Below are 18,502 nucleotides of genomic sequence, written 5' to 3' on the forward strand. Positions count from 1 at the left end.
AAAGCTAAGCTGCATATCGTCATGTTCACGACCAGTGGGCTTATCTAAGTGATTTCTTGACCGGTGCTGATATTGGGTCTTCCAAGCAGCGTGCTATTGGTTTGCGCAGCATTGGCAGGCTTGAAGGTCTTTCGTGGATGGATAAGCATAATGGGTCTGAAGCGCAGATACTTTTGTGTGTATTCTCCGCGACGGGACTCAACAGAATCTTTCTAGTGCATTCACATAGGTGCTAGCCTACACCTCATAACGAAAAGGAGCAATTCCGCACATGTATCCAGAGCAGAGCAAGGGACTTTCAATGTCGGCGTCAGTAGCTCTGTATCCTCGAGTTCAAATCTTCACACAGATGACTGAGGAAATTTCTCCCACTCCCCGACTTGACCCCAGTTATGGATAGCTGGCCTTCGAATCTTCAGAATCTGTTCCAGGTAGACGTCCTTGAACCCCGGGAATATGTATCTACCCGGTACGACCCTCGCAGGATCGCCCGGTTCTAGAATGAGAGTTTAAAATTCGATCCGTAATGCTCTTTATTGTGTGTTGTCCGCTACCGGTCTTCTCTTTGTACTATCAACTGGCTCTTGCTTCTTTTCTCTTACATTCAGGTCTCCTTTGTTTCTTTCTTGAGTTTTCCAGGGCGCGATTTCTCTTTTCTGGATTTTGAACCGGTTTCAAGACTCCCAGTCGAAGTATGACTCTGGACAGGTTGACTCGTAGCCGGAGACGGGCACCGCTACCGGTGTGGCATAAAGTTGTCTGGTGCTGGGCTGCCTCCTCTTGGTGCGTGTCGGCTGTCGCTATACTCGTGCAAGGTTCTGGAGTCCCTTTCTTGGAAGGGAGAACATCGTCGACCAGAGCCGCTCCACCGTCTCGACTAGGCACTGCAGTAAGTGGCGAGAGGAGAGGTGGGCCGGGGGAAGGTGAAGGTGACTGCAGGTACTGGGGTATGGTTGGTGAATGCACGATGAGCTTGCCATAAGTTTATGTTACCATAGCTAGAGCCGCCAAGACTTCTGGCCAGTCACGTGCGCGGCTGTCGAAGTCTTCGGTGTTGGCTTTCCACGACACACCTCTGTCGTATATCACAACAGAGCTGGTCTCTTCCACTCCCTCCATATTTTGCATTATCTCCAAGGCTAGAGGACTCCCATTCTACCCATATCCGGTGAGGCTAAGCGTCGGAAGTGGGTTGGCTCAAAATCGAGGTCATCTTACCAAGTCAGCCGACACAACGCGGCATCATTGCACTCGGTGCCTCTGGGCGTCCTTTGAACGACCAACCATCTTGCATGCCTCGCGACGCTCGTGCAATGCACCTACATCTCGGCCAATTTATAATACCTTGCTGTTCCCGACGAGCAGTCTGTATTCCACCCAACGGTTGACGACATGAATACGACACTGGAGTTTCCGAGTAACTGTTCCACGAATGTCTATACCCTTGTGAGTTGCTGTTGCGAATGGACTTTGTGCCCACGGAAGCTGATAGAGGTCAAGAACGATTTCGGCGAGATAGCTTATATTGTATGCACAGTAGCAACTCCGCCTACCCAGGATCCGTCAGCCTTTATCACCACTGCAGAGAACACCCTTGCTCGACTCCGGAAAACTGAGCGTCAATTTAGAGAAGCATCCATTCTTGCCGCACTAGATGTTGAAGCTCGTCAACTATTCACTTTTTATAAAAAGGTGGATATCACTGCCCCAAAGGACCAAAAAACTTTGCTGTTGAAGTTTGGTTACGTGCTGCGCAGCAACACTTGTACAATCGCCTACAAGACCGCCGCCCGACTTCCCGACTTGCTCAAACCGGAACATGCTCGGCTGTACCGACTCTTTATTACTGCCATCGTATCCAGCATCAAGTTTGTCCCCAATGGCGAGACTGATCTTCAGCTGCTTGGACCCAATTTGTATCTCGTTGAGCAGGCTCCCTTGGCTACCGACGTTCACCATTTTGACAAAGTTAATCAGTGGGTTCTCTACCGCATCGACCTACAGGTAGTCCCAAGCGGTCACATCATCCTGACAATTGCAAAGGATGCCGCGTTCTCCTTCGTTCGTCTTCCAGAATGTGCTACCAAGCTCAACTGGAATGACCATACAAAATCTGAAACAATTGCCATATACCTCGCGCCTATCGGGCGTATTGCACGGTCAACGCAAGCAAAAATCCTCGCCCACAAAAAACTTATTGGCACCTCTGACAACCAGCCTAATGGCGAGAGTCAACTTTCCAATGCACGAAGAGAAGCCTGGAGAGAACTGCTACCGTCCTGGCTTAAGGAGCACATGAATATAAGTATCGAAGCGATGGAAAGTGACTGGATTGAGATTGAAGTACCTGTAGAGGAGATTGATCACGGGTCCACCGACGGTCAGCAAGATAATCCAAGTCCCGACACCGTGGAGCGCGACTCGGTCACTTGGAGAACAATTCTTTGGCCTGCAGACCTGTGCTTTGTCTTCAGCGTCGAGGAGCATGTTGCAGTAAAGGCGACCGAAGGGAAAGAGGATCCAATGCAATTCGTGCGAGATTGGATCCTTGGTACGGGTGGCGGCACGTCAAAGGTTGAAGCTAACCACCAAAGTGTGGTAGATGAGGATGATGAACCACTATTTGCTGAAGAAGGTACATTTGACGATCCAGTGCACTTCCATCCGTTTGGACCTCCTGCTTTTGGTCCCGGCCAAACGATATACCCGACTCCGCCTGATGTTGGAATGACACATCCTACGCCAGGCTTCTCATCAGTCGACGGGATGGCCATGACTCCTGCAAACATATCTCGAGGTCCTGCTGAAAGGCCTCAGCCGCAGGATGAGGACATGCCGGATTTCGAGGACGACCCAACTACAAGCGGGTTGCAGACATTCTATGACGAAGACCTATTCGAGGAGAATCCAGATGATAATCTCGGCGCAGAAGCCAACGGCGACGAGCCTAATTGGGATTTTTTCGACGCTCCGGGGCTAGACCCTAATTCTACACGCTCTGCAAGCCACGGGCGGATCGAAGAGCCAGCGGTACGGGGCGAGACCCAGGCAGGAGGCATGATGGGCGTCAACGATGAAACGGCTGGTCAAGGTGCCGCTGCTCCAGGTCCAGCCATTGTGAAGGGCGAAAATATGGGCTCTGAAGCTGCAACGAACTCACCCGCAAACATCAGGTTGCAGCACCCCAAAGACCAGACGGAACACCTGACCAAGGTTCCGCAGGCGAAAAGCAAGGAGAGACCTCAACCTCCACCCACATGGGGTCCTCCTTTGTGGAAACCGGAGTCTGCCAAAGAATCAATAATCGAAGCTGAGCGTGGACGTCGTTCAAGTCTGTATGATGGTCTACACTCGCTTCCGTCCGTGTCGAAACATGATAGCAGATACGGGGCAGGCGGGGACTACTGGTTCGATCCAACGCCTATTCTTTCTAATACTAAGGGCTTCTCGAAGTCAAACCCGCTCTTTCAGAGACCTGCATCAAGCTCATCAGACAGTGACAGTTTGATGACCAGTTCCAGCAACTCGGCAGAACCTTTGTCTGGGCACTACCCAGCCCAAGCTCCGGCCAGACAGTGGACAGAATATCATTCTCCGTCGCCAAACGCCGTCAATCGCCAGAGCGAGATCGACAAGAAGACAATCTATCAGGACGTGCAGCAAATACTAGGAGTTTTGAAGCCCGGCTTGGTAGAACCTCCCACACTATCGGATTTCCGATCAGTTAACGCCGACCAGCGCAAGATTCCTCCAATATCGACACAGAGATACCTGCAAATTGCCCACGTGTTGGTGGAGCAGATGTCCCAGACCACCTTACTCCCTCATGGAGAGTATCAAGGAGGAACACAACTCCCGCCTCGTGACCAAATGGATGTAAACGTTGATCTGAGCGGTATCAACACTTCTGCAACACCCTCGAGTGTATTTCAACTTACGAATCTCAAAGCCGAACAAAACAATGGAAGAGTTCAGGGCAAGGTGATAAGAATCCAACCGGATCAGATTCGCATTCGACGCACAGAACGGCCACTGACAGCCTCTATATCTATCTTGAATTTCTGGGATTCATTGAACCTTCAACCTGACAGTGGACCGAAAGACGTTACAACCTTTTGTATCCATCCGAGTCAAGAAAATGTAACAGAGGGATGTCTTAATCTGCTGCAGCGACTTGCAGAAACTTACACCTCTTGTTCATTGGGAACTCATACAATCGGCCGACTCCCTGGATTTACAGATAATGGATCGATATCATGGGGTCCGAATGACCTGGGTCAACATAACCTCCTTCAGACATGCCACATGGTTGGTAGAGCTCTCGGGACTACCTCAGACGTGAAGGGCACCGTTCTGGTCTGTATGACGAGCAGGAATCAAAGCGCAACTTCGTACCTTGAGGCGTGCATTGGCTTCTTCGGCCTATTTGAATCATTTACAGAGGCACGAACGGACAATCAGAGCGTGTCCGACATTGCTTTACAGGTCATCCCACAAAACTTCGTCGCCAATGCGGAAACCCTGGTGATCCCTCCCCAAACAGCCTACATCCGGCTGGCCATTGAGGTTTACAACCGGCTCCCGCCGTCAGAATCCCCGGCGCCTCCGGCTGCTTGCAGCTCAGCCGTGGTGCTGTCGAAAGCGGAAAATTCGGTGCATCTGCAACTGACACCAACATATAGCTCACCCCTAGAGAAGAACGGACCATGCCTGCACCTCGCATACTCTATCAGCCAAGACAGGAGGTGGCTTACTGCGGCTTGGACGGACGAGTCAGGAAGAGTTGCACTTAGCATGTCCTACTGTCTTCGCCTTCGACCTACAGGGAAGATCAGGCCCCTCCATGACATATTCCAAGAGATGTGGGATGTTTCGCAAGACCTCATGAACAAAGTTCGCGGGCCATGGCGGCTGGCGGTTGTAAGGCACGAATACTATGAGCAACCAGAGCTGCTCGACTGGCATCAGGTATTCGAGAATTCCCCTGCCTCACAGAAACGATGCCTGTTAGTACTTCTCTCCGTCCAGCTCGACCCAGAACTGGAGATCTTCCCACCCTTGAACCACTGGAAAAGCGGCCAGACAGGACCGCAGAACCTTTATGGGACACCTGCTTCGACACCGCAGGGCAGTATGACGTCTCCTGAACAAACTGTGCCAGCGACTCCAACGCCTGGTGGCAGCTCCTTTATGAATGCTCCCACACCTTCGGACCCCGGGTTTGATCCGAACAATGAGAGTGATCTCACATTAGTGGATCCTTCTGAGGAAAGTTGGGCTGTCATCCTACCCTTCGGGATTAATCAGACGAGGAGTCTCATCGAGATTCGACCTTCACAAGTCACGGGGTACCTCATGAAACGTAGAGGGACTAAGTGGGAGGACGGATACAACCTGATTGAGTTCAGCCTAGTCACATCGACGATCCCCATATCGAACACATCGAGCGAGATGTCGCCAGACGAGTTGCTCGAAGACTTGATCAAGCAGTATCGTGCACTTGTTACTCTCGGCGCCACTCGAGGCTGCGTGGATCCAAACAGCGAATGCCTCCCTTGGCACCTTGCAACCGCGATCAGAGGTGCTCAGCTCCTGGGGCAGATCATGTAGTTCGCCCAGTCCAAGTGGGACAATGTCCGACTTCGGAGCAGGGTCGCAGCTAATGCCCACAGAAATGCTACGCTGTGTGCAATCCCTGTACCCGGTCCAGTATTCTCTTGGTCAAGCGGTCCGATTCCAGCATGGTGGAGCTGAACGGGCACTGGATATACCTACTACGTCGTGCAAACTGCAACACTGGGGGCCACGCACTATATATTCCGCGGAGCCTGATTTGGCGAACAGCGGACGCCGTCAAACTCTGTGCCAGGGCAAGAGGAGCCGACATCTGATTAGATCCCTCCACCGATTAGATCCTGGGCTTGGGCAATGGCAAAGCTCGCTTGCTGCTCTCCACACGCTCCGCCTGTGCGTCTGACCAGGTTCTTCCCTGCTCGCCAACGACACCATCTGAAATGATTTTCTCAGCCCATGCCCTTGGCGACAATCCACCACAGCCTCTGGGTCTACCTAAAATGCCGCTCTTGCCGCCCCGCTGTGAAAAAATTTTTATCTGATGATCTGATTAGATCAGGAATGTATTCACCAATGGCTTGTTCAGAGTCGACTCGATCCCCACCATCGCCTCTCATATCAAGACAAATCTCTGCATGAGAATGCCCTTTATGACACTTGCGCCGCCTGGCTGGAGATCTAAAATGTGCTCGACGTGTTGCCAAGGGTGGTGGAAAACCTTGGAAAGTTCAACTTCAAAGTAACTCAGGCCGGCCTCGCCGAGTGAGACTCCCAATCGTGTGTCGACTACTATAACTAGAAAAGAAGTTTCGCTTTCATCGCTGTGACCTCTTGCATTGAACGGCATCTTTGACTGTCGACACGTTGATAGAGGCCCGACTCCGCAGTTTCTTGTTCCCCATGTCGTTCTCGGACGATTCGCATTCCAAGGCAGGAGACATGTCATCGACACCCAAGGTTGCCGAAGCTCATGCTCAGGATTCCGTTGAGGATTCGGCCCGAAGACGCAGTTCTATTATTGATGCAGAAAAGTCGCCAGGTGTTGTGAGGATCGAGGCCATCAATGAAGTCCTCACAAGGAAAGACCGTGTTTTCCTCTTCATTGGTGTCTTTCTCATCGCGTACGCGTATGGACTGGATGGCACGGTTCGATATACGTACCAGACCACAGCCACTGCTTCTATGGGCCATCATTCTCTGCTGGCCACGATCAACACGCTTCGCGCTGTCATTGCCGCCGCCGCACAGCCGACTGCAGCCAAAATTGCCGACGTCTTCGGCCGACTGGAACTAGTCTTTGTCAGCGTGGTCTTCTATGTCGTGGGAACCATTATTGAAAGCTGCGCGACCAACGTTGACGCCTTCGCTGGGGGCTCGGTGCTCTATCAGATCGGCTATACGTGTGTGCTCTTGTTGGTGGAAGTTATTATTGCCGACATCACCTCCCTGCGAGCTCGACTCTTCTTCAGCTACATTCCTGCACTGCCATTCCTGGTGAACACCTGGATTAGCGGCAACATCACTTCAGCCGTGCTGGGTGCGACAACATGGAAATGGGGTATTGGGATGTGGTGCATCATCTACCCAGTCTGTGCGCTCCCGCTTATGATATCCCTCTACTTTGTTGGCCGGCGTGCACGCAAAGCTGGTGTCTTGGAGAAATACAAAACGCCATATCAGATGATGGGTGCAAGGAGACTGACACTGGAGCTCTTCTGGGCCCTCGACATTCCTGGTATCATCTTGTTGATCGCGGTCTTCGCTCTCATCCTTGTTCCCTTGACAATTGCTGGAGGGTCAACGTCTTCATGGGGTACTGCACATGTCATTGCGCCTCTTGTCATTGGAATTCTTTGTATCCCGGTTTTTGTCTTCTGGGAACTAAGGGCACCTCGACCACTCGTGCCCTTCGACCTCCTCAAAGACCGTGGCGTCTGGGGAGCGCTAGGGATCGCATGCACCTTGAATTTTGCCTGGTACATGCAAGGCGACTATCTTTACACAGTACTGATCATCGCTTTTGATTTCAGCATTATGGGCGCCACCCGAATCACTTCCTTGTACAGTTTTACATCTGTCGTCACCGGCTTCCTTCTGGGCATGGTGGTCTACAAGGTGAGACGGCTGAAATGGTTTATCGTGGCAGGAACTTGTCTTTTTATGGTTGCATTTGGACTGCTCATTCATTACCGGGGATCTCCAAACTCCGCTGGCCAGTCGGGCGTCATTGGCGCGCAGGTCCTCCTAGGTATTGCCGGAGGCATGTTTCCGTACCCGGCCCAGGCGTCGATTCAAGCCGCGACCAAACACGAGCACGTTGCCGTCATCACTGGTCTGTATCTGGCAACGTACAACATCGGGTCTGCTTTTGGTGGTGCGATCTCCGGGACTATCTGGACCAACGTGTTGCCATCGACGCTCGAGGACAACTTGGCGCCGTTGGGAAATTCGACCTTGGCTGCTGCGACCTATGCCGACCCATTCACAGTTGCATACGAATACCCTGTCGGCACCCCCGTGCGAGAAGCCATCATCGCCGCATACCAACACGCACAGAGGCTGCTCTGCATCACAGGAATTTGTCTCTGCACCCTTCTGATCGCATTTGCCTTCTGTCTCCGAAATCCTAAGCTGGGTGACGAGCAGAGCTTGCCTGAAGCGGAAGAAGATGTGGTTCGTTGAGGAACCCATCGCTTGGATTTGGAGCGAAGTCACTGACACCAGCTGTCAAGAACACAGTGGCCCAATAAGGGTTACACTTCCGAACATCCACGAATGTATACTGGTACCCTTTGTAGTTAATGCGCAATTACGTTCTACTGTATCAAAGCATGCTCTCGGCTATGACTGCAACGGACAAGGACGGCATTCGTCAGCCTGATGCAGCGAAACTATATTCACGACTGAGTGGAGACTAAACACCTATTCCACTTCCAGGACGAGAGTATCTTCCACACTACCACAAACTACTAGACTGGCAAGACTGGGTTTGTGGTTCCTATAGGCCAACCAGGCTCATTCCTTGGGATGATTAGGATACAGTACGGTGGCCCTATGCATTTGAGGACTTCTCTGACTGCACCCGGGGACCTCCAGGAGTACAACTACCACATATAATGATTTTGCGTGATCGTCTCCAGAGTTGGCAACATTATCATCAAATTCCTATCTAACCAGCGGCTCCCAAGTCACCATTCAGCTTACTTCCTTGGTTGAACAGACACACACAATGGCTATCCAACAACTCCTTGTGGTGGCCGTCGCTGCAATGGCCATCGTTACTACTGTGGCCCACCCGGTCAATGTCACCAGCTTCGTGAGAGCAAGGGCGGTGGCTGCAGGGCCTTCCATCGACCTGTTGAAACCTGACGACGATGGGGCCAGGAACATTGCCAACATTGTTGGTGATGTGACGGGTGTGATAACAGGCATTCCTATGGGCACCGGCGACGTTCCCGAAGGGGCAGGCGCTGTACCCGGTGATATGTACAATCTACCTAGCGATGTATACGACGACCTTGCGGACGATATTTACGACCTTCCCGACGATGGACTGTCTTCCACTCCAACGTATGATGACGGAACGCCCTCGAGGACGTCTCCACAATACGCCAAATTAACACTCAGATGTCGGGCGAAAGGGTGTGACAGTGTGGTCAAAGTCTACGACCTCAACATGCCGGTGCCGACGCACAGCTGTCCGCGGGACGCGCTTGCGGCGCTGGCCAAGTGGCGTCTGTTCTGCGACAGACCGCCCAAGGTCTTCAACAACATGATCCAGACAGAACCAAACTGTTGGAGCAGAGCACCTTCGATCGACAGATGCTGCGGTGAATGGGCACAGCGCGACGATCCCAAATACCAAAGCTATCCGTCGCGATACATCCCAACGGAGAAAGGGTTCTCAGATGACACCTACGTCGCGGCCTGGGTGCCGCAGATGGGGGATGATGGAGACCGTCGCGTCGTTAAGCCGGGCTGGCACGAGTACAATGTGGAGACGGACAAGTGTCAATTCTGGAGGCCCGAAGACGAACTCGAGTTTGCATATTTCATCAACACGCTGCCAAACTATGGGATTTGGGACGTTGACGAGACGGGCAAGATTTGGGGCCAGACCGCCTACAATGCCGAGGGCGTGTCTCCGGGGGTGCTGATACCAGGCTCCGACAGCGAACTGGATCTATCCAAGGCCATGTGAGGCTAATTGCTGAAGGATGTTGTACCCTTGTCTTGTATTGGTACAGAGACTTTTGGCTAAGCGGGAGTTGGACGGCGTGTTTGAGCGACGGAACGTGGTATTTGTAGAGCACACGGCTGCACTGCACGATTCATTGGGTTGACGTCTGGTTGGCTTCTTTGCTTCCTGTATTCTAAAGTGGCGTCCAAAATAGATGTGAAGCTGTATGTATGAACATCAACCGAGATTTTTCAAGCACAGATTGAACGACGTGATATATTACTCGATAGAGAAACTTGTGCAACAGTCGCGCCAGATCTGCATTTGGCACGCGTCGATCCATGACGTTGCGTTGGAGAAAGTGAAAGTAATTCAAAGCTGCGCTTGATCGCGACCAAGAACAAGAAAGACGCACTGCACAAGCTTCATTCGGGGCCAACTGAAGCATTCAGCCCTCTTCCTCCTCGCATCGGCTTCAAGTCAACGGCCTTTGACGCCGGCGTCTGCCAACAGCTCACTGTTATAGCAGCTGAGCTCGGAAGCCACGCCTCAGCTCGGAGCTCTCGACTCTCAGCCCTCGGCGCAGTCACCGTCGCACAACCTCCCCCTATTCTTCAACATCACCTGTACTGCAGTTCAAGCATCTATTTCTCTGCGTTAGCATTCCATCGAGCGCGCTCATCTTAACCCTTGTCATTCTAACTGTCATGGCAGTATCGTAGTACAATACTCCTCCCCCCGACTATTGCTTCGTTATGGCTGCTCCTCCACTGCCCACCAGGGCCAAAACTGCCAATGATTCCGATGATGATGTCGTGACCGAGGGAGACCCTTCAAGCACCGCCGGTCTATTGATCGAGCGGTTGCAGGCGTGGAAGCACATGTGCGGCTATCTCGAGAACTACGTCTCCGCAGTTGCTAAGGAGCAGGCTGGCCGCGCCAAAGACCAAGAGAAAGTCCTGAAGACACTGTCGAGTCCCCTCCGTGAGGCCCATCATTTCGATTCCGCTTTGGGTGGTGTTGCTGGTCTCTTTGAAAACTTGCGGGCCAACACCCAAGCGCAAATCAATCTGTACACCGAGACCTCCAAAAACCTCACTGCATCGGTGCTGCCCATCCTCGAACGTCTACACGCGGAGATCAAGAACAAGAACAAAGAAATCTCCAACGGCACTGGGAAAGGTACAAAGGCTGTTGAGTCGGCGCGCAGTCATTCGCAGAAGCATATCGAGCTGCTGGGGCAACAGGCCGCTCATTTCGACTCGACAGGGGGTAAAGTGTCTGCGCAACATGACCCCTACGTAGTCAGGAGAGGAACGCTCTTTCGTCTCAACAAACAGCTCCTCGAGGAGAATAACAACAGACAGGATCTGATTGTGGTCCAGAACGCCTTTGCCAAGTTCGAGTCGCACGTGGTGCAGACGGTGCAGACGGCGCTGAACTCGTACAACCAATTTATGAGCGGCCAGGCAGATCGACAGAAAGCCATGTTCGGCGACATTGCCTCCACTGCAAGCAATATCCCGCTGGACTTTGAATGGAACGGCTTTACCAAACGCAACCAGCACATCCTGGTCAACCCGAATGCGCCGCCAAGGACGATGGACAGTGTGTCTTTTCCAAACGAAAAGCATCGTTCTACCAAGCCGCTTATTGAAGGCACCCTGGAGCGCAAATCTCGTGGGATGGGTGCTCTCAAAGGGTACAGCACTGGATACTATGCTGTCACTCCAGCAGGCTATCTGCACGAGTACAAAGATAACGATAACTTTCAGAAAGACCCCAGTCCCGAACACTCGTTGTATCTCCCGGACTGCATCATCGGAGCGGTGGACGGACAGAAATTCACGATCAAGGGCAAAGACTCCTCAGGCAGCAAGTTGGGGCAGAAGATGGCCATTACTTCCGACTTCCAGTTCAAAGCGCACACCAACTCGGATGCACAGCAATGGCACTCGATCATAGCCAGTTTCGCCAACTCCTCCAACAGCTTGCCCACGAGCCCGACGGAGTCCCGCAACATTACTCCCATCACCACTAGGTTGGAAGAAGATCAGACGCAGGGCGTAACGAGCGGACCAACAAGTGCAACAACACCCAAGACTGCGCAGCCGACGAGTGCCGCATCTGCTGCCACACCATCCTCAGCAGGGGCGTTCAACCCGGCATTTCGCTCGAACTCGTCGGAAGACAGGAAATTTGCCGGAAAGTAGGGAGAATGCTGTGAGCTCTCATGAGGCGATTTTCCATTCGCTCTAGTTGGTTTTTGATCTTGTGCGGCCCCTTCTCAGTAGGTAATAATTTGATACCCATTGTTGTTGATTCTAGTTGGATATAATATAATGTGCACACTCTTCCTTTTGGCTGGCTGGTCATGTCACGACATTTTCCCATTCAAGACAATCATCTGCTTTCCTTGCCTCGCTTCGCCCCCATTGAGATCATCCACCCATCCGTCCATACCCGCGAGATCAAAGCCGACGAGCCCGCTCCGCTTGGGCACGAACTGCCTGAGCACGACGCCGGCGTCGCGCAAGACCTTCCGGCTGGCCTCGTCCATGTTGTAGCTCTGGCTGTAGACGACCTCCTTGACGCCGACCTGGGCGATCTTGACGGAGCAGGTCAGGCAGGGGCACGTGTCGCAGTACAGGACGGCGCCGTCGCGGATGCGCTCGCGGCCGGCCTCGAGCAGCGCGTTCTCCTCGGCGTGCAGGCACAGGCACGTGTTGAGCGCCACGCCGCCCGCGTTGCCGGACCCGTTGCACCGCGCGCAGCCCCCTTCGTTGCAGTTGACCAGCCCCCGCGGCGTGCCGTTGTACCCCGTGCTGATGATCCGGGCGTTGTGCACCAGCACGCACCCCACCCGCCGCTTCATGCAGTTCGACCGGTGCGCCGCCAGCGAGGCCAGCGTCATGAAGTACGCGTCCCACGTCGGCCGCAGGCGGAGCGGTGATGGGAGGTCCAGCGTCGAGAGGAACGTGTGGCTTTTTGTTTTCAAGGTTAGTTCTCGGGGAGTTTGCCTTGAGGATCTTCCAGGTAGGTAGCGGGAGAGAATAGGGATGAACGAACCGCGCCACGCAGACGCGTGGGGTGTTGTATATTTTAGTTGTGGGGGTCTGGTCCTCTCCTGGAGATAGGGATAGGAAGGAGGAGGAGATGGAGAACTTACTATGTGGAGATACTGGGAAAGGAGTTGAGGATGGACAGGTGCGCGTGGGACAAGAGCGGAAGCAGTGCTGTCTGTGATACCGAATGGTTCTGGGTTTGGCCATCGTCGTCGACGGCATCTGTGGTCGTCGTCGATGTTGAGGGCGCAGAGGTGTGGGAGCTAGTGTCGGTGAAGGAGTAGGCGTCTGTCCGGGCACGAGATCCGTACAGTTTGATGTCATTGTAGAAGATGAAGTCCGTTAGGGACATTGGTGAGAGTTTGCGTATCAGACATCTATATGTACATATACATGAACAGGGACGGTCAGTTACATGCTTCTACCGCCGCCATGTGCCTCCTGCTAATTGCGGAAAGAGAAGGTGAGGAAGGCAAGAAAGGGTCAGGGGTCTTCCCAGCTCGTGTTGCTCATGGTGCCCAGGACAGTAACTTGGTGCCATTACGGAGGGGGTTTTTGCTGGCCCTGAAGATCCCAGGCACACGAGGAAGCAGAAAAGAATATAGAACAACGGAGCAGGAAGGGAAAAAGCCTCGAGCTTCAAGAGAATTCGTGCTAAGCTGACGGGTATAAGAGACAGAGACCGCACATACCGCTCATTGAAACGCTCAAACCTCGTTCCCAGCGGTGCATCCACGTTCAGCAACATGAAGAAAGGCCGCCTCAGCAGGATCTCCAGCGTGGCTTCATCGTAGATGTCCGTGAGAACCCAATGCTCCCGCCATCGCTTGGTGACGAAGTCCAGGAGAGATTCAACGTCCGGGAAAGAGAGGCCCCGCGTGCCGACCTGGTCGGTAACGCTGGGCAGAAGGCGAAGGGAGTCGGAAGAGAGATCTTGTGATGGTGAGGGTGCCGGTGATGGCGAGGTCCACGGCCACGGCGATGGTTGGAATTGCTGCGGTGTGGGGAGATGCAGGCGAAGAAAACCGTGGTGCTGGACCAAGTACTCGGCCGTAGTGTGTTTGCCCGAGCAGATGGAGCCGCAGATGCCGATCAGCATGGTGTATGAGGTAGGAGGAGGGGAGTTGGCGCAAGGCTGTGCTGCTTGATATCTCTGCAACCTCTTTGGATCTCTGTCCCTTTTTGGCCCCCAGTTGCCTGCTAGTATTGTCTGAGGTGAGTTGGACAAGGGGGCTCTCTGTCGTCCTTGCAATGGGCTGAGAGTTTCAGCTGACTCTCTCTGCTGATGCGGTTGAACGTGGTTGTCCTTTCTATATTGAGGACGCGTAAAGTGGTCATGCTCCCCGACGCGTCCAAGTGACCGACTCCTCGTAACTGGGCGGAGCGGCAACCTAACCCAAAGGGGAATATGATGCAAAAGCAGCATGTGTCCAGCCAGGCGGAGATGTGTTCCGGCCCGTTGCTGCTTTTAGCCCCTTCACCTCTACCTGCGCCCGCCCCAGCCACTCCGCTCCACCTTGAACAACCACATGGTCCTGCCTAGATCATCCAGTCAGTCTGACCTCGACTCAGTTGCCAACATTCCATCAATCCCATATCCTTGCTGTTGCCTGGACCAAAGCCTCGTCCTCTCACGCACCCTCCGTCTTATCAGTCAGGGATATCGGCATTCTATTTGTGTCCGACGAGGGAGGACTAGAGCAATACTCGTCGGCTTCATCCAGTATTCATCGCCACCCGGTTTAAACAATGCAGTACGTGCCTTTCGCCTCGGACATTGAGATCCCATTTTACGCCTCTTTGGCATCGCACAAGATCAACCATGACAAGCTCGACGACTCGGCCCGGAAGCTGTTGGGTCTCTATGAGATCCGGCCTGCCGACAACAAGGAGCATTCCTGCCGCATGCAAATCCATGCCAATGCACTGACGAGCGATGAAGTCCCCGCCGGCTTCTACCGCGCCGAGGGTATGATCAAGAACGTCAACACGATCGAGGAGTATCGCAACATCGACAAGCTGGCCATGATTCAGCAGGCCGGCAAGACCATTTGGGATGCCATCAACGACGGCACCATCTACTCGTGCCCCAGCCTCCTGGCCTCCTTCCTAGTCCTCAGTTTCGCAGATCTCAAAAAGTACAAGTTCAATTACTGGTTTGCGTTCCCCGCTCTGGTCATGGATCCGCCCTGGGTTCCGGTGGCCAGTCCTGGAAGCCTTGCGAGTCCAGAGACCGGCATTCCTTACCGGAAACTGTCCTCGATCGAGAGCACGAATCTGGTGGATCATGTCCAGACCTGGAAATATACTGTGGACACGAGGCAGCATGGATTTTTCCTTGTCAAAAGGACACGGGATGGTCTTCTGGCGCCCAGTCCAAGCAATCCCGCCGACGAAGACCTTGGGCCCACTTCTCCGCAGTCGCCTCTGACCCCGTCGTCAAGTCTCGGCTACACGTGGCAGGTGTCTTCTCTGTCAAGCTTTGACACGGGCTTCTTTGATGGTACTGATCCTGAAGACTGTTTTGTCGGGTTTGCCGACCCTTCCAACTATGCTGAGCCGGGTCCAGTGGCGCCAGGATGGATGCTACGGAACCTCCTGGTCCTGGTGCGACAACGGTGGAAACTCGACAAGATCCAAATCCTTTGCTACCGTGAGACGCAAGCGCGACGAGACGCCGCGCGGAGCGTCATCCTTAACATGGAGATATCCAAGCAATCGTCCAAATCCAACAATACAGGCAACGCTGCGCAACAACCAGACTATTCCCAAACCATGCCCAAAGTCGTGGGCTGGGAACGCAACGCCCTGAACAAACTCACCGGCCGCGTTGCCGACCTCACTGAATACATGGACCCGACCAAACTCGCCGACTCCTCCGTCGACCTCAACCTGAAACTGATGAAATGGCGGATCTCGCCCAACTTGAACCTCGAGAAGATCAAGGAGACGAAATGTCTCCTGCTCGGCGCCGGCACGCTTGGGTCGTACGTCTCGAGAAACCTGATGGGATGGGGAGTCCGACATATCACGTTCGTGGACAATGGGAGTGTCTCGTTTTCGAACCCCGTGAGACAGCCGCTGTTTACGTTCCAGGACTGTCTCGACGGAGGCAAGAAGAAAGCCACTGCTGCAGCCGAGGCCTTGAAGACCGTCTACCCGGGCGTTCAGTCCCGGGGCCACGTGTTGAGCGTTCCCATGGCAGGACACCCGATCACGGACCTCGAGAAGACGAAGGCGGAGTACGACACGTTAAAGCAGCTGGTGGATGAACACGACGCGATCTTCCTGCTGATGGACACAAGGGAGTCGAGATGGCTGCCGACCGTCATGGGGAAGGCGAAGGGCAAGATCGTCATGAACGCCGCGCTGGGGTTCGACACGTACGTGGTCATGAGGCACGGCGTCAGGCCCGCGCCCACCCTGCCCGGCACGCAGCGCGAGGAGGCCCAGAAGAAGCGGGACCAAGGGCAGCTGGAGGAACTGGGCTGCTACTTCTGCAACGACGTCGTCGCGCCCGCCGACTCGATGAAGGACCTGACCCTGGACCAGCAGTGCACCGTGACGCGGCCGGGCATCGCGGCCATCGCCTCGGCCCTGCTGGTCGAGCTCTTCGTGTCCATCGTCCAGCATGCGCGTGGGGCCGCCGCGCCGGCCTCCCTCAACGCCGCCGCCGCCGCCAACGACGATAGCAGGGGCGACCACCCGCTCGGCCTGGTCCCGCACCAGGTCCGCGGCTTCCTGGCCACCTTCTCCAACATGAACATCACGGGCACCGCCTACACGTACTGCAGCGCCTGTTCCGACAAGGTCCTCGACGCGTACGAGGCCGACGACTGGGGCTTTGTCCAGAGGGCCCTCAATGAGAAGGGCTACGTCGAGGATGTCAGTGGGTTGAAGGAGGTGCAGAGGCTGGCCGAGGAGGCTGCGAAGGATATCGAGTTTAGCGAGGAAGAAGGCGTCGAGGGCGCCGAGGATGAGGAGGGGGAATTGATTTGAGCCACTACCAGCTACTAGGTAGCTAGCTATGTTAACACCTCCCGGAGGTACAACTGTTATACCGCATCGGAGGGTTGTCAAGGGCGATGGTAAGCAGCCTTCCATCACCGGTCATATAGATATAGTCGCAACAAATATATCCCTGTTTTCTGTTTCCTTCTTCCTCTTCCTCTTTTCTTTGCCTTTGCTCGGCACTTCCAAGGCTAGAAGCAGACTGGACAGACATCATCCCCTTCGTGGTCGTAGGAGCAGAGTGCTCATACTCAGGGCTCAGCAAACACGGCGTCCCGATCCGCCTTTGCCAGCCGCCTGATGCCCACGAAGTACGCCTCTCGGGACTCACTCCTCGAGCTCTCGGGCTTCTCGCGGTGAACTTTGTGGAACAAGGCTTTCAGGCTCCTCTCGAGAGCCTTGTCTTCGACCCCCTGGTAGAACTTGCACACAAAGTGTCCGCCGACTTTGAGCGTGTCGTAGCTGAATTGCAGCGCCGCTCTGCAGAGATCCTGCTCGGTGCCCCCCCAAAAAGCGTCAGTAGTTTGAATTTACTCTTTGCCTGGGTAGTTGGGAATCAACGGAGAGAACTTTGAGAAAGACCGAAAAGAAAATAAACAAATGGAAGGAAGCGCGAACTGTTGGAGGTCCAGACGTACCATACTACCGGCATGATCGCGAAAGGCATTTCCACTCGTGTTCATCAACCTGCGATAAGGGTTACCGATGCTCTTCTTGTAAAGCCCTTCAAGCGGGTCCCAGGGTTCACACATGTCGCTCAGGACCACGTCGACAGACTTGTCCAGATGTTCTCGATTGTGCTCTTCTTCCAGCGTCTTCTCATGGCTCTCGCGCTCAAGATATCCCGTTGCCTCTTCCTCAAGCATCGCCTGGTCCAGCCCATCTTCTGAGGTCTCGGACGAGCCAAGCATGAGCGGTCGCCGTAGACGGCCCCGGTCAGGGTCTCGCAAAAAGGACTTTATCTCGGCTTGAATGTCTGGGGACAGGAAGTTGCCTTGTATTGTCGACACGCCCTTTGGTGGTTGGACGGGGAGGAGGTCAACACCTAGAACTCGGCCTCGAGGCTTCGTTAGGTCGACGGCGACCTGTGCAAAAGGGAAACATGTGTCAGCACCAGAGCCCCGACTCTGTTGATTCAATTCTCCTATCCCCACTGTTTACTCCTCTCATCATAGCACATGGTTTCTTACCTGGCTCCAACTTCCCGGTGCAAATCCCAAATCCACCACAGTCATGCCAGGCTTGAAAAGTCTATAGCGCTCATTGATCTGCAACAGCTTAAAAGCCGCCCGACTCTTCAATCCCTGGACCTTTGCTGCGCGAGCAAACTGATCCCCTCGTTGCCGATCAGTCCAGCGCCTCGTGCTTGAGGAAGCGAAGCGCACTCCTTTCGTCGAGGGCCAGGGCGAGGAGTGTGTAGCTGATGTGGAAGGATATGATGTACGACCAACAGGTAATGAGATAGAGTTTATCGAGGGGAGACATGGCTTTGATCGTGGGTGAAGACCAAAGGTACTGAGATGGGGATGGTGGGCGGTTGTCGGTGCTCTAGCTAAAAAGCGAAGTGCAAGACGTGGGTTACATGATTGCATAGCACGCTCTAGCGAGGCCGAATAGCGCTCGGCAGAGGTGTGAAGGGAGTGTCGCGAAACGAAGTTGGTTGCAAGGGAAC

General features: G+C 54.0%; 7 protein-coding genes across 10 annotated transcripts; 5 read left to right on the forward strand and 2 right to left on the reverse strand.

The window, feature by feature from the left end:
- The first annotated feature begins 1,098 nt into the window (after positions 1–1,098).
- On the forward strand, positions 1,099–5,900 carry PV07_05407 (uncharacterized protein). Its single transcript, XM_016392298.1, has 2 exons — positions 1,099–1,446; positions 1,501–5,900. Exons 1-2 carry the CDS (start codon positions 1,393–1,395, stop codon positions 5,608–5,610), a joined length of 4,164 nt encoding a protein of 1,387 aa, XP_016249817.1. The 5' UTR covers positions 1,099–1,392; the 3' UTR covers positions 5,611–5,900.
- A 574-nt stretch (positions 5,901–6,474) lies between these two features.
- PV07_05408 (uncharacterized protein) lies at positions 6,475–8,256 on the forward strand (the record flags this gene model as incomplete). The annotated part of the gene is made up of 1 exon (XM_016392299.1): positions 6,475–8,256. The coding sequence occupies one exon, from the start codon at positions 6,475–6,477 to the stop codon at positions 8,254–8,256; it is 1,782 nt and encodes a 593-aa protein (XP_016249818.1).
- Positions 8,257–8,803: 547 nt separating this feature from the next.
- On the forward strand, positions 8,804–9,775 carry PV07_05409 (uncharacterized protein; the record flags this gene model as incomplete). The annotated part of the gene is made up of 1 exon (XM_016392300.1): positions 8,804–9,775. One exon carries the CDS (start codon positions 8,804–8,806, stop codon positions 9,773–9,775), a length of 972 nt encoding a protein of 323 aa, XP_016249819.1.
- A 734-nt stretch (positions 9,776–10,509) lies between these two features.
- On the forward strand, positions 10,510–11,967 carry PV07_05410 (uncharacterized protein; the record flags this gene model as incomplete). Its single annotated transcript, XM_016392301.1, has 1 exon — positions 10,510–11,967. The coding sequence occupies one exon, from the start codon at positions 10,510–10,512 to the stop codon at positions 11,965–11,967; it is 1,458 nt and encodes a 485-aa protein (XP_016249820.1).
- A 45-nt stretch (positions 11,968–12,012) lies between these two features.
- Positions 12,013–14,123, reverse strand: PV07_05411 (uncharacterized protein). Its single transcript, XM_016392302.1, has 3 exons — positions 13,512–14,123; positions 12,924–13,196; positions 12,013–12,738 (listed from the first exon to the last, which is right to left on the reverse strand). Exons 1-3 carry the CDS (start codon positions 13,916–13,918, stop codon positions 12,132–12,134), a joined length of 1,287 nt encoding a protein of 428 aa, XP_016249821.1. The 5' UTR covers positions 13,919–14,123; the 3' UTR covers positions 12,013–12,131.
- A 233-nt stretch (positions 14,124–14,356) lies between these two features.
- On the forward strand, positions 14,357–16,970 carry PV07_05412 (E1-like protein-activating enzyme Gsa7p/Apg7p). Its single transcript, XM_016392303.1, has one exon. The coding sequence runs from the start codon at positions 14,569–14,571 to the stop codon at positions 16,816–16,818; it is 2,250 nt and encodes a 749-aa protein (XP_016249822.1). The 5' UTR covers positions 14,357–14,568; the 3' UTR covers positions 16,819–16,970.
- On the reverse strand, positions 16,515–18,502 carry PV07_05413. 4 transcript variants are annotated; one of them, XM_016392305.1, is made up of 4 exons: positions 18,021–18,502; positions 17,581–17,915; positions 17,469–17,517; positions 16,515–17,321 (listed from the first exon to the last, which is right to left on the reverse strand). In XM_016392305.1, the coding sequence occupies exons 1-4, from the start codon at positions 18,420–18,422 to the stop codon at positions 17,082–17,084; spliced, it is 1,026 nt and encodes a 341-aa protein (XP_016249824.1). In that variant the 5' UTR covers positions 18,423–18,502; the 3' UTR covers positions 16,515–17,081. The 4 variants fall into 4 exon arrangements, with proteins under 4 accessions (XP_016249824.1, XP_016249826.1, XP_016249823.1 ...); XM_016392307.1 differs by having other exon boundaries at positions 16,515–17,371; XM_016392304.1 differs by having other exon boundaries at positions 17,469–17,915.

The sequence above is a fragment of the Cladophialophora immunda genome (genome assembly GCF_000835495.1).
Source record: "Cladophialophora immunda strain CBS 83496 unplaced genomic scaffold supercont1.3, whole genome shotgun sequence".
NCBI lineage: Eukaryota > Fungi > Ascomycota > Eurotiomycetes > Chaetothyriales > Herpotrichiellaceae > Cladophialophora > Cladophialophora immunda.

Excerpts from the sequence above, each read along its gene's own strand:
- PV07_05407 (XM_016392298.1), top strand. The coding sequence starts at position 1,393 with ATGAATACGACACTGGAGTTTCCGAGTAACTGTTCCACGAATGTCTAT. Across the intron at positions 1,447-1,500 it reads CCACGAATGTCTATACCCTT|AACGATTTCGGCGAGATAGC; the intron begins GTGAGTTGCTGT and ends ATAGAGGTCAAG.
- PV07_05411 (XM_016392302.1), bottom strand. The coding sequence starts at position 13,918 with ATGCTGATCGGCATCTGCGGCTCCATCTGCTCGGGCAAACACACTACG. Across the intron at positions 13,197-13,511 it reads TTTGAGCGTTTCAATGAGCG|ATGTCTGATACGCAAACTCT; the intron begins GTATGTGCGGTC and ends ATGTACATATAG. Across the intron at positions 12,739-12,923 it reads TTTCCCAGTATCTCCACATA|CCACACGTTCCTCTCGACGC; the intron begins GTAAGTTCTCCA and ends GAAAACAAAAAG.
- PV07_05412 (XM_016392303.1), top strand. The coding sequence starts at position 14,569 with ATGCAGTACGTGCCTTTCGCCTCGGACATTGAGATCCCATTTTACGCC.
- PV07_05413 (XM_016392304.1), bottom strand. The coding sequence starts at position 18,422 with ATGCAATCATGTAACCCACGTCTTGCACTTCGCTTTTTAGCTAGAGCA. Across the intron at positions 17,916-18,020 it reads CACCGGGAAGTTGGAGCCAG|GTCGCCGTCGACCTAACGAA; the intron begins GTAAGAAACCAT and ends CCTTTTGCACAG. Across the intron at positions 17,322-17,468 it reads GCGATCATGCCGGTAGTATG|GATCTCTGCAGAGCGGCGCT; the intron begins GTACGTCTGGAC and ends GGCACCGAGCAG.